A 12,514-nucleotide genomic window follows, 5' to 3' on the forward strand; every position below is an offset into this window, starting at 1 on the left:
ACATTTGCATAGCAGCGGGGGCGAGGGCGCGGGGAGGCGTGCGCGCGGCGCGCGGTGCCTCCTGGGAGTTGTAGTCCTCGGGGGCCGGCCGGGACCGGCGCCGCGGGGCAGGGACCGGTGCCGGGTAACCCCAACCCGGGACGCGGCGGCTCCAAACGTGTCACCAGGCGCGCCCTCCCCCTTGGCGAACCCTCCTTCATACGAGTGCTTGCGCTCGGTTTCACCTTCCCAACCAGCTGGGCAACTCTTGAGAGCAGCGGGACAAAAGGGTTTATATGGGAGGAGAAAATAAAGCCACCCACCCCCCGCTGCCTGCTCCCGCCGGCGTAACTCTCGATTTTGTTCAGGGGAGTAACCAGGCGTTTGGGGATCCGGTGTGGCTGAGGTGCTCCTGCCCCGGAGGCCTCGGCTGCCTGCACGGAGCCCAGCTCCTCTGATCGAGAGGGAACGAGCTGACCCCCACCGAGGGGTGGAGAGAAATCCCCACAGCCGCCCCTTCCCAGCCCCTTCCCAGCCTCCCCCGGCGCCTCCGCGCCCGGAGGTGAGGGCGGCGCACCGCCCACATCCGCCGCACATCACTTCCTGGGCTTTAAAAAAGGGGGAAAAAAGGAAAAAAAAAAAATCACCTAAGCTGGTCCGGGTCCTGTCTCGGAGATTTAGGGGCCGTACCCGGGGTGCCGCTGCTGCCCGCGCCGACACCATGAAGGCTCAGCCCGCGGCAGCCTCCATCTTCTGCCTGTGCCTGGTGCTGGCGGCCTCCGCAGCCTCCGCCGCGGAAGGGCTCGGAAAGGGTCAGGCAAACGTTTTCTTCGGGCTTTCCTCTCAACTTTTGCCGTTGCCGTGAATGGGTGCGCCGGGGCCGGGCCGGTTCCCACGGCCCGCGGCGGCGAGGGGGGCGCGGGGGCGGGGGGAGGCCGGCCCGGCCTGGCCCGGCGCCGCCGCCGCGGCTTAGAGGGTCGCTGCCTTTTGGCTGTAAAGATGAGGGGGTCCTTCAGCGATCTTTGCCGTCGTGGTTCTGTTGCGGCTCAGCCCCGAAGAGTTTCCCTTTACAGGGGCCCCGCTTTTACGTGGCGAAGGCCTGGGCGGGGGGGCGCAGCCCCTCCGTGCCCCCCGCCCTGCCCGCTGCTGCGGTGCCCCGTCAGCCCTGCCCAGCCTCTGCCGGCCCCTTCTGCTGGCTCCTGGCAGGCGATGAATGGCCCTTTCCCCTGGCCCTCGCCTTCCCTTTGCCTTCGTGACCGCTCCTCACCTCTCCTGTGGCTCTCCTTGTGCAATTGCCATGCCTAATAGCTGGTTCGGTCGGGGCGCGCCGGAGCCCTGAGCTTCGCCCCAGGTGGTGGCTTTAGCCTGTCCTACAGGTAAACCTCTTCAAGGCTGGTAGCAACACAGTTTGATCAGTGAGAGCAAAGCTTTGCAGTGTGGATCCCAGTCATTCCCCTTTTGTTTTACAGTTAATTCCTCAGATGACTTTCATTCAGAAGAAACACTCCGTAATATGTTGTGTAATGCTTCTAAAAACATACTAAACCTCACCACAAAGTGCGTTTTAGTTTTAAAAAAAAAGAGCTTTCAAAAAGCGTTTCCTAGCTAGAAGGTTTTCTCTGTTTTAACATGTTGGCCTCTGAATAAAAAAGCTGACGTGTCAATATCCTGAACAGACATGACTTCTGCTAACCCAACTGGTTTTTGCTCTGCCGCGTTCACCTGGTACAAACGTGGCCTTGTGTCTGAAGCTGCCTTCGCAGCTGGTACGTCTGTGTGATTGGATATGGGCAGGTCATCCCCGCCTTACTGCTAGCACAACTAAATATTTGATGGGTTGCGTCATGTGTGTTCACAGTTGTTCATATCAGGAGAGAAGATAAGGTAATAAAAATACTGTGCCAACTGTTCAAACCTCACAGATGGTGAACTAGGGTGCCAGGAGGTTTTGCTGACCCTGTTCTTGGCTTTCTCCAGCTTCTTTGCCATAGTTGTCTACTGGAGACAATGTCCACTTTCCCCTGTGTCAGCACTGGGCAGCCTGTGGCTCCTGACCCCTGTGTAGCTCCTGAAATCTGCCCCCCTCAGCACCCTGGGCACTGGGGGTTGTTCACTAATCCAAACCCTCACCGTTGGGAAGGTGCAAGCCGAGGCCTATGTTTGGTCATCCAGCAGAGCCTTGCGTTGCTGGAGCAATGAGACTTCTTAGGAGGTCTTCCAAGGGAGCTGCCCTATGAACAGGTCCTGAATCTCCTTCATGTCAGCTCTCCGCGTGGCGCTCAGCCATGTCAGGGTAGTGCTGCATTGGCTACAGGGTCAGAAAAAAAAAAAGGCAGCCTGTACGCTCGCTCACTCTTACCTCAACTGACATAGCAAGACTTGTTACCTGGGTATGCGATAAAATATTTCCTGCATTGTTCAGCCACTGTAACATTCAGAAACCTGTGTAATGGTGTTCTTTCTTACTCTTCGATGCTAATTATCATCAGCAGTAATACTCAGCGTAATAGTTTTAGGGCAATTAATGGTCATATGCTGGTCTAGGAATCTTTCAGTTTTGCATTAGTTCACATCCAGTGGGATTTAGGAAGCCAAATGCTGACGTGTTTAATTTGTCACCAATCAGTTAATAAATGTTCACAGATTGAAAAAGAATGGGGAATAATCAGAAGGCCCTTCAATTTTAATCTCTGTTTGGGGGATTTTGCTGTCATTTGCATATAGATAAACTATTCATGAGTGTGTTATGTTTTTGTTAATTAATTTCAGTGGGATTCCTCATAAGAGTATGTAGGTTGTAAGTATTTGCAGAAGTCTTTCCAGGACTGGGATTATAGTTGCTTTAAAAAAAGAATATAAAATGAGTTGAAAATATTCTTAAGGGTCGGACTGTTTTCATCAGTTAGTTGGCATGTTAAATTATGCAGCATTTATAAACCTTTTCTCTCTGGCAGGCTTTGGAGATCATATTCATTGGAGAACACTAGAAGATGGGAAGAAAGAAGCAGCAGCCAGGTATGTTACCTAGCTTTAAAGACAGAAAAGTGTGTTTAAAAACATTCACAAAGATTCTGTATCGATCCTAAACTTAACCACAGAAAACAGTAATTAACAAACGTGAAGGTGGTTTAGGAGACTGTTCAGATCCCTATAGTTCATTAGAGAGAAAATACAGCGTTTTGTTAACTTTGCTGACGCTCCACCTAGGTTTAATGATTGAAGGTCTAGCATGTCTTCGAAGTGAGAAGAAAATATTTTTTTGAGTATTTATCATAGTAAAGAAAGATATGGATCTCAAACCCACTAACACGTGTTTAAGTAGTACTCAGTCCCCTCAAACTCAGCAGGGCTAACAGCTTCTGTAAAATCCGATGTGTCTGCATAGATGAGGCCTCAGTGTGAGATGAGAGAGTTATTTTGTTACCATCTGCAGAAAAGGTCTGAAAGTTTTAAACTGTAGTGAGCTGATAAGTTGTTTAAGTAGAACCTTTTCTGGGTTAGGCTTAAACTCTAAAAAGAACACTGTCTCTATGAAAAGGTAAAAAATGACATTTTGACACATTTTTTCTCAGAATTTCTTCTGTTTCTTGTTAAAATGTAAGAAGGAGAATTGTATGCTTGTAAATTCTACTTGTACTTTTAAATTTATAATCTAGATCTGACAATGCTGACATGAACGGAAATTCATTATGCCTTCCAGGTTTGCTGTTTAATGGAATTTTGCTCTCAGACTGATCCATCTGGCGAGTTCCACTCACCCTAGTGTAGACACCAAATTAACCCAGATGGTACAGTTCAGAAGTTCTACAAGTGTTTATAATTGGATATTTTAGCACTTATTTTATATATCCGTAGGAAAAAAAATAGACAATTTCAGTATTTGCAGGAATAATTGTAGCATTGCTTTGCAATGAAGCAGAGGAAGCTTTAAAATGAGACAGAGGAGGGAGGGAGGGCGAGCTCTCAGGTTTAGGCAGGACGAGTGTTTCAGCTCAGAAACAGCCCCAGAGCGAGGGGCAGGTGTAATGCACGCTCTCTCCTTTTGTTGCCAAAAACACAGACGTGCTCACCGATTTGAGTTCAGCAGCGTTTGAGTGTTAGTGAAGGATGGGAAGAAACCAACAACAACAACAAGAAAAAGATTAGCAAACCTAAAAACCATATTTTTGTGCTGACCTTAGGTTAGGAGGTGAAAAATTATACGAAATTGATCTGTTCTGCAGCAATTGAGATGCATCAGAGCCAGTGGTCTAGGAGGTTTCAGGACTTTAAATCGGTTTCAGTTCTGGAAACAGTACAATCTGGATGTGTCCGAGGTGCTGGACACGGCTTGATTTGGAGCTCCCTGTAGGCGAGGGCAGGGATCCAGTGTGCGTACGGTGACCGGGTGTCCGGTTCTCGGGGGCGGCCGCAGCGCGATCGCGCTTTTGAGCGGGACGTCCGGCAGGACGGTGCCCCTGTGCCAGACGAGCCCTGCGGCGAGGGGCTTCCCCGCGCCCCGCGGCCGCCAGCCGCCCTTGGGGCCGTCGGAGGCGCTCGCCGTCGGGGGGCGCGGCGGCGGCTGCGGGGAGCCCCTGCGCTGCGCGCTGCCCCGAGCCCGGGAAGGAGCGGAGGGCCCGGCGGGGGGGGGGGGGGGGTGTGTTCCAGGCCAGCCCGGAGCCCGGGAAGGAGCGGAGGGCCCGGCGGGGGGTTCCAGGCCAGCCCGCCGCTGAGCGGGGCCTCAGGCCACGGCGGCTCCGGCGCGAGCCGCGGTTGCCCGGGCGACCGCGGGGCGGGGCTGTGAGTGACCCGAGCGGAAGCAGTCGCCGTCGCCGTCCGGGTCGGGATGGCGGCGGGGCGGGCGCGGGGGGGAGGATGCCGCTGGTGGTGCTGTGCGGGCGGCCGCGCAGCGGCAAGAGCCGGCGGGCCGCCGAGCTGCGGGAGGCGCTGGGCGGGCCGGAGCGGCAGGCGCACGTCGTGGCCGAGGCGGAGGGCGGCCGGGCGGCGCTGCGGGCCGAGGTGGAGCGGCGGCTGAGCCGGCGGGACGTGGTGATCGTGGACGCGGGCAACGAGCTGCGGAGCATCCGCTACGAGCTGTACTGCGCGGCGCGGCAGGCGGGCACGGCGCGCTGCCTCCTGCACTGCGCGGGCGGCCCGGGCGGCCCCGACGAGCCGCCCTTCGAGGCCCCCGACCCGCGCAACCGCTGGGACCGGCCGCTCTTCACGGTGCACGGGGAGGAGCCGCTGCCGCTGGCCGCCATCCGCGCCGCCCTCTTCGAGAGCGCCCCGCCGCCGCCGCACCGCGCCACCCGCACCCAGCCCCTGCAGTCCAGCGGCTTCCTCCACCAGCTCGACCGCGTCACCCAGGAGGTGCTGGCCGCCGTCATGGCCGCCCAGAGGAGCGGGGCGCAGCCCGGGGAGGTGGTCCGCGTCCCCGGCGTCGCCGAAGGGCTGGTGCTGAACCGGCCCGTGAGCATGGCCGAGCTGAGCCGCCTGCGGAGGCAGTTCATCAGCTACACCAAGATGCAGCCCAGTGACGAAAACTTGCCCCAGCTGGCCAGCATGTTCCTGCAGTACCTGAGCCGCAGCATCCAGTGAACCCTGTCGCCTGTGCCACGCACGGCAGTGGCCGCGGTCTGGTCCCAAAGTCCTTGCAACAGTAAGAATGTGCCTTCCAGCCACAGACCCCGCAGAGCTTGGGTTCCACCTGTCATGTACCAGATCACAGAATCATAGAATATCTCAAGTTGGAAGGGACCCATAAAGATCATCAGTCCAACGCGTGTGGCAACAGCAGCTTTGGGAAGATGGATGCCATGTCCCTGCAGCAGCTGAGCAAGCTGTATTGCTAAGAGGATCTGTAGGGATGCTGTTCCCCTGCCTGCATATTTTCCCTGCTTGCACCTTTCAAAAAGGAGAGGTACTGTTGCATCCCCAGGCAAGTGAAGTCTCCTGTGGAGACCTAAACCCCAGTAATCAAATAGTGTCTGAACATGAAAACGCAAAAGGTGGTGACCGTAGGGAAAACTTTTCGCCTCCACGTTGGCATGTGTATGTTTTGAATAAGAAGATTGTTTTTCCAAAGCTGTTTCCAGATAATGTCAAATTGCAGAAGAGACTTTGGGTCCAGAACTGGAACAGGCTGTATTCTTAGGATGTGACTCTTTCAAAAAAATCCTGCTGAACCCAAGGGATAGATTTGCAAACTAAACTGTGCAACACAAGGGTGCTGGCTTAGCAAACTCAAACCTCTCTGTTTCAGGTTTAACAATAAAATGTGTGCCTTAAATGGAGTAAAGTCTTCACTTACCTGCAGGACTATTTTATTGAAATAACTTGCTGTGGCTTTTCTGTGCAAGGTCATCATTAAACACCTTTAAAAACACTAATTGTTTAAGAATGAGTGCTCTCATAGGAAAAATTAGCTAAAATGTCAGCATCTGTTCTGGGAGAAACTCCCATAAGTCTGTACCAGCTGTGACGGGTAACTTAGTTCTGTGCTTAGTTTCAACTAATTTCAGTCTTTGCTGTACCACGTAGGTAGTTTATATAAACTTTGCACTTTCTGGTGGATGCTTCATCCCTCATTTTAATAAATTGTGGCTTTTGGTTTTAATTGTACATGTAGTGCTACCTGGGAGGAAATGGCAAAGTGGGGCAGGCAGGGTTACTTCAGTTACAGTGGCTGTTTACCTGACGTACCGGCTGCTAGGTGGACTTATGCATTGCAGAATGGAGAAATGACTACAAAAATGTTTTGATGTAAATTTACAAGTTTATTTTCCCAGTCAAAGTAAAGAGAATAAAGGTGAGAAAACACATTCAGTATCTCTGAAACTTCTGTGAGTTCTCACTGGCCAAGAGTTGGTATTTCAGGACTGCGAGCACTTCCATTTAAAATCTGCTTTGAAAATCTCTCTTAACTTTAAAAAAAAAAGTATGTTGCAGTACTGATTACCAGATGACTGAACTCTTCTGACGTGAAGCACTGATCCTTGATGATAAGAACAATGTGTGTTTTCCAGACGTAAATCAGCCTCTCTTCAAGAAAGAGGCAAAATCATGTTGGGCTGTACGGAAACAATGAAAAAATAAGTGCTTTCGTCATCAGGGAGAGGACGCTGATGCAATATGAGCTTTACTAGGGAAATGTGTATTCTTGCTCCTTACTGCAAACAGTCCTATGTAAAGATGGTAACATATTGGTTAGTTATAAATGGCAGACTTCTGTTTGAACTACTCTAAATGTTAATTGCTTCCTCTCCACCCTTTCCTGGTTCTGAAGGCCAAAACTGAATGCTGCTAAGTAGAGATTTCCTTTCATATCTATCTACAGCTAAAGAAAAACTTGTACTTCAGTTCTGCTAGTAATTAACTTAGTTGCTGTCATGTGCAAAGGTGTTTGTAATTTCTCTGTGAGAAACTAACTTCATTTTTAACCCTCAAGAGTTTACAATAGCAGAAAGCTTAAACTTTGCTTTGCTTGGCATATCCTGAAAGAAGTATCCATGTGGTATGTTCTCTTTCTTGGTATGTGGTATGTGTGTCTTTCTTGGTTCTTTCTTTTCCTTCACTGAGTTTTAGGCTGTTCTTACTGTTCCAGAAGCTGTATCCTTATTACCAGCTTCCCTTGGATACTCTTCCATAGCTTAGGGGGTTTATTGGTAAGAGAAAAGGGATGAGATACCCAATTCTTGTTCTTAGTCTTTCTTAGTTTATTGCCCGAGTCAGCTTTCACCAGTTCAATTGTTGGATGGTAGAAACAATGAAAGTGCTAGTAAGGACTTCTGCATGCAGAAAGTGTGGAGGTAAGTGTTGTACTACCTGGGTGTGCTCAATAGCAATGAAAGTCACCTGTACTTGTATCACTTTTCTTGTTAGAAAGGTAAAATTGATGCAAAATAGTTAGGAGCAGTGAAGTGGTGGATTAATTGGATCACCAGCACTAACAACAGGAAATAATGTGAAACTTGTAGTGTCTTTAAGGCCTCTCTGACTAATCGCATAATGCAGCCTGAATATATTACAAAGGAGCTTAGAGAAATGGAACTTGGTAAGCTTGACTTTGTCAGAAGGTAAAATGTTAAAGGGATTTTTGAAGAACAAGATTAACTAAAACATACCTCAGGGTGATGGAAACTTAACCTCTGAGTAGTATAGGTAGTAAAGGTCAAGTGAATTACTTGGGAAGAGAGAGAGAATAATAAAGAATAACTTTCTTTGGTCCTTTTGCATTGCACTTTATTTAGGCTGCAGTTCCATGCAGCCCCCCCCGCCCCGCCCCTCAGTCCTGGCACTTGTCACATTTGTCACAGATTTGTTTCAGCATACCAACGTGTAGGAAAGTAGCCTGGCAGCCAGAGGGTTTACTAGGTTACTGTGTTTGATTATTGCTCAGTGGAGGGTCTTAGTCACAGGAGGTGACTGAAACATACAGACTGTAGTGGGGAGAGGGATGGATGGATGACTGTCATCCACTGGATTGCCTTAAGCAGCCACAGAAATCCATCTTGAGATCTCTCAAGCAGCTGGTGTCACTAACCACCACCAGTAAAAAAATGCATGACCAGTTGTGTATGTGAGCAAATCTAAACTAGTAAGAGCAAACCTTCCAAAGAGAAAGTCTCCTCCTCTACAGGAGCAGTTACTGGATGGCAGTTATAATAAATTATTACTATACACATTTTAAGATGGGGAAAGCTTCTTGCTAGACAACCTTAAAGCACAGCAGAATCTCTTTACATCTCTCCCATTTTCCATTACATTTAGCCTTTGTAGAAGTCTTGACTGTTAAAATGTACACGTACTAGAATTTGGCTTCTGTAAGCTTTCTTTGACAGTTTTCTTTCTTTTTTTTTCTAGTGGTTTGCCTCTTATGGTTATCATCCACAAGTCTTGGTGTGGAGCTTGCAAAGGTATGTGTATTTAATACTAGAGCTCACTGAAATTTCTAATGAGCTTTTGTATACAAATCATGTAACCATGAGGAACGTGAACTTCACATTCAAAATGTAGCTAATGGTATATGTATTTCATTTAGACCAGTATAATATCGAACCACTTTACCTGTTAGCGCTGCCAAAAGCCAGCCATGCCTAAATGCCAGCAAACAGCTGTAATGCTGCACGTCTGTAGTGGCTGCAATTTCTCCTGCACTTGGCTATAAAATTGGAACAGAGTGATCTTCAAGAATTAAGTGTAAATTGGCTTACTTGCAGCTGGTGGTTCTTCAAAGGTGGGGCTTTGTCTCTTTCAGTATCACAAACAAACAAGCTGGCCATAATGGCTAAGCTTAAAGGATGAGCTGGTTGAGTGAGAACTGGTGGTTTACAGCAAGCTTTTTGCTTCTGTTCCATTGGTTCAAATATCACTGCGTATGTCTGTTGGCCAGGCTTCATCATATGGCTGCTCAGCAAGGATTGCTTCAGTTACCTGCTGTTCTGAGCCTGGCTTGAACAGTTTGATACATATATTCCATTTACTTGCTGCTTATTGAAAAGTACCAGCTCTCCAGAGGGAGGAATGAAGTCAGGATTTTGGTGCTGACCTGAAAACCTGAAATCTTTTTCACCGTCTTTACGTATCTCTTCTTTTTCTTTTTTTTTCCTTCCCCCCCCTTAAATAGCTTTAAAGCCAAAGTTTGCTGAATCCAAGGAGATCTCTGAACTTGCCCATAATTTTGTTATGGTCAACCTTGAGGTAGGCTGCCCTCTGATTTGTATCCATGTTACTGTCTAGTAATTAAGCATTTCGAATCCTACTTAACTGGTTGCATCCTGTTTTGTGTACATCCTAAATCATGCGCTCCTGAATAGGTATTCAGGATTGATTGATATAGCTGATTGTTCTAAAAATAATTTTCTTCAGTCTGGTTATTTTAATTGTGTTATAAACCTGGCTCTTTGCCATTGTCTCTCTAACAATTTGTACCTTGTGTTGTTCCGCTGCTGCAATAAGGGAATTTGTATTCATTCTCTCATGACGTATCAAACATTCCTACACCAAAGTGGAGCGTTTAATGGAAATTGATGGAACAGAAAAAAAATATGATTATTTTCACAAATGATACTTGTTTAGGTAAATATAACTTTCTTTCCTCTGAAAGTGGAAGATACTGCAGTTACCTAGTGTCTGTTCAAGATGTAAATTGCTCAGGATAAATGGAATCTGAAGGCAATAGCTTGTTTCTTTGAGTGCTGTGTTTTGTTAGATACCTTGCTAATATGTTCCCCTCTCTTCTGTCTTGCTTTGGTAGGATGATGAAGAGCCAAAGGATGAAGCCTTTAGTCCTGATGGAGGTTACATTCCCAGAATCCTTTTCATGGGTAGGGCATCCACAGCTGTTGTATCTGCTCACAGGACTGTGTTCTTATTGTTACCATCTAAATTTCCTGTTTGATTTCTTTTTTCATAGACCCCAGTGGAAAAGTCCACCCAGAAATCATAAATGAGAAAGGAAACCCCAGCTACAAGTATTTCTATACCAACGCTGATCAAGGTATGTGCAAAGTAGTTTGAAGTGTGTTTTTAGTGAGATGAAACTCTGGGTGTGTCCTGAGTGAAGGACACACCTTCACTTTTGAGTGGAGAAAAATGAAGATACTTTACAGCACAACTGGGAGCTGTTAGATACGTGTGTGAGTGGCTCTCTTATACCTTGAGGTACCATGCTCAGAATCACGATTCACTTTAATACCTACTATAATGTCTGTAGGACCTGAATTTTGTCTCCATTTGTGGTATGGAAAATCAAGCAATTTGCATGATCCAGCTAGTTGGGAAAAGGGCACAGGACTGTTTTTTTTTTTTCCCCACAGGTTAATTTGTAGACCTACATTCTGTAACTGTGTTATTTTAAAACACTTTCATTACCAGGACACCTTGATGTTTTCATCTTGAGATTAACAGTTGCTGTCTCTCTGTCTAATCTTTCAGTTGTCCAAGGGATGAAGGAGGCCCAGGAGAAGCTAACAGGTGATGCTTTCAAACAAAAACACCTGGGAGATGAACTATAATGAATACACTGAATGATGCTTTTCCATCACTTCAAAACTCTAAAAGGAAATGATTAAACAGACAAGAATGTAGATGCACTGGAGGGACATAATTCTCCTGTCAACAGTGTTAGGTTAAACCCTGTTTGGAGTTCACACACATACATCAGTTACAGTGTTATCTCCTCCTCTGCCTGGCAGTTTGTACTGTAATGGTTATTTGCAACTAGGTAATGTGCAAACACATCAGTTTGTGTGTTTGAGCAGCCACTAATATTTGATGTTAAAAGGGAAGCGTGTAGGGCAAAACATTATTTCAGGACAAACAGTGTGATTGGAGTAACTAGAAATAGCCAACATTTTGACACTTAATCAGGGTTGGATCCCTCTTTTCTCACTGGTGTTACGTGATCCCATTGTTTTTACTGGGGATTCCTGTGAATGGGGCATGTTCCTGGGCCAGGTGTTTTCTAGACATCCCAAACCATGAATTCTGCCACTAAGCCAAGTAGAATAAATTTCATGAATGTCCAAGTAGCATGTGAAATTATTAGTGTGTGCAAACACATTTTTGTGTAAAACTGTGTGTGATTAATCTTTATTTGCCTTTGGGCAGAAATTTAACTTTCTCCTTGTGCACTCACCTTTTGATTGTTTCATCAAGTGAGGGTGGGTTATGTTGAAGCTTTACGGGGGTTCCCCTTTTATTCTTTGAATGTTTTTTGGCGAATGCCTTGCCATCACATTGTACTGTATTTTTGTACCAGGGTGAAAATTAAACCTTTTTAAACATAAGCACGTAGACAGTGTTTTGTGGTAAAGGGCATAGCTTTCCGTTCTTAAGGATGGGGGAATATATTTTTGTTTATGTTTCAGTGGTTATTAATGTTGAATGTCACAGCTGAAGAAGGTTTTTCCTTTTTATAATTAAAAAGCAATGGTTGCTTTTCATGTAGTTATAATTCAGCCATTCTTACACTATCCGTACTGTTGAGGGCAGGGTAATACCTGGTGTTTATGTACTGGAGCTGAAAAGAAAAATAGAGGGGAAAAAAATCGCCTCTCTAGCTCTGCTGGTAACACTTTTCCTAATGCAGCCCAGGATGCTGTTGGCTGCCTTTGCCACACGGGCGCATTGCTGGCTCATGGTCAACTTGTTCTCCACCTGGACTTCCACGTCCTCCTCTGCAAAGCTGCTTTCCAGCCTGTCAGCCCCCAGCCTGTACTGGTGCACAGGTTATTCCTCCCCAGATGAAGGACTTTGCATTTCCCTTTGTTGAACTTCCTGACCACCCTCTCTGCCCATTTCTCCAGCCTGTTGAGGTCCTTCTGACCGGCAGCACAACCGTCTGGTTATCGACTGCTCCCCTCCCTTTTGTATCATCTGCCAGTTTGCTGAGGGTGGACTCTGTCCATTCATGCAGGTTGTTAATGAAGATGTTAAAGTATCGACCCCAGGGGTACTCCACTAGTGACTAGCTGCTTTCAGCCCAGCGGTTCTGCCAGTTTTCTGTCCACCTCACTGCCCATGTATTTAGGTTGTACCTCATCAGTTTGTCTAT

At 47.4% G+C, this 12,514-nt stretch overlaps 2 protein-coding genes across 2 annotated transcripts; both read left to right on the forward strand.

The window, feature by feature from the left end:
* Positions 1-475: 475 nt before the first annotated feature.
* On the forward strand, positions 476-11,741 carry TXNDC12 (thioredoxin domain containing 12). Its single transcript, XM_082312974.1, has 7 exons — positions 476-791; positions 2,934-2,994; positions 8,821-8,873; positions 9,584-9,657; positions 10,214-10,283; positions 10,373-10,456; positions 10,894-11,741. The coding sequence occupies exons 1-7, from the start codon at positions 701-703 to the stop codon at positions 10,971-10,973; spliced, it is 513 nt and encodes a 170-aa protein (XP_082169100.1). The 5' UTR covers positions 476-700; the 3' UTR covers positions 10,974-11,741.
* On the forward strand, positions 4,834-8,137 carry KTI12 (KTI12 chromatin associated homolog; the record flags this gene model as incomplete). The annotated part of the gene is made up of 1 exon (XM_082312972.1): positions 4,834-8,137. One exon carries the CDS (start codon positions 4,834-4,836, stop codon positions 5,554-5,556), a length of 723 nt encoding a protein of 240 aa, XP_082169098.1. The 3' UTR covers positions 5,557-8,137.
* Positions 11,742-12,514: the final 773 nt, after the last annotated feature.

The sequence above is a fragment of the Platalea leucorodia genome (assembly GCF_965183815.1).
Source record: "Platalea leucorodia genome assembly, chromosome: 5".
NCBI lineage: Eukaryota > Metazoa > Chordata > Aves > Pelecaniformes > Threskiornithidae > Platalea > Platalea leucorodia.

Excerpts from the sequence above, each read along its gene's own strand:
- TXNDC12 (XM_082312974.1), top strand. The coding sequence starts at position 701 with ATGAAGGCTCAGCCCGCGGCAGCCTCCATCTTCTGCCTGTGCCTGGTG. Across the intron at positions 8,874-9,583 it reads TTGGTGTGGAGCTTGCAAAG|CTTTAAAGCCAAAGTTTGCT; the intron begins GTATGTGTATTT and ends CCCCTTAAATAG. Across the intron at positions 9,658-10,213 it reads TTGTTATGGTCAACCTTGAG|GATGATGAAGAGCCAAAGGA; the intron begins GTAGGCTGCCCT and ends TTGCTTTGGTAG.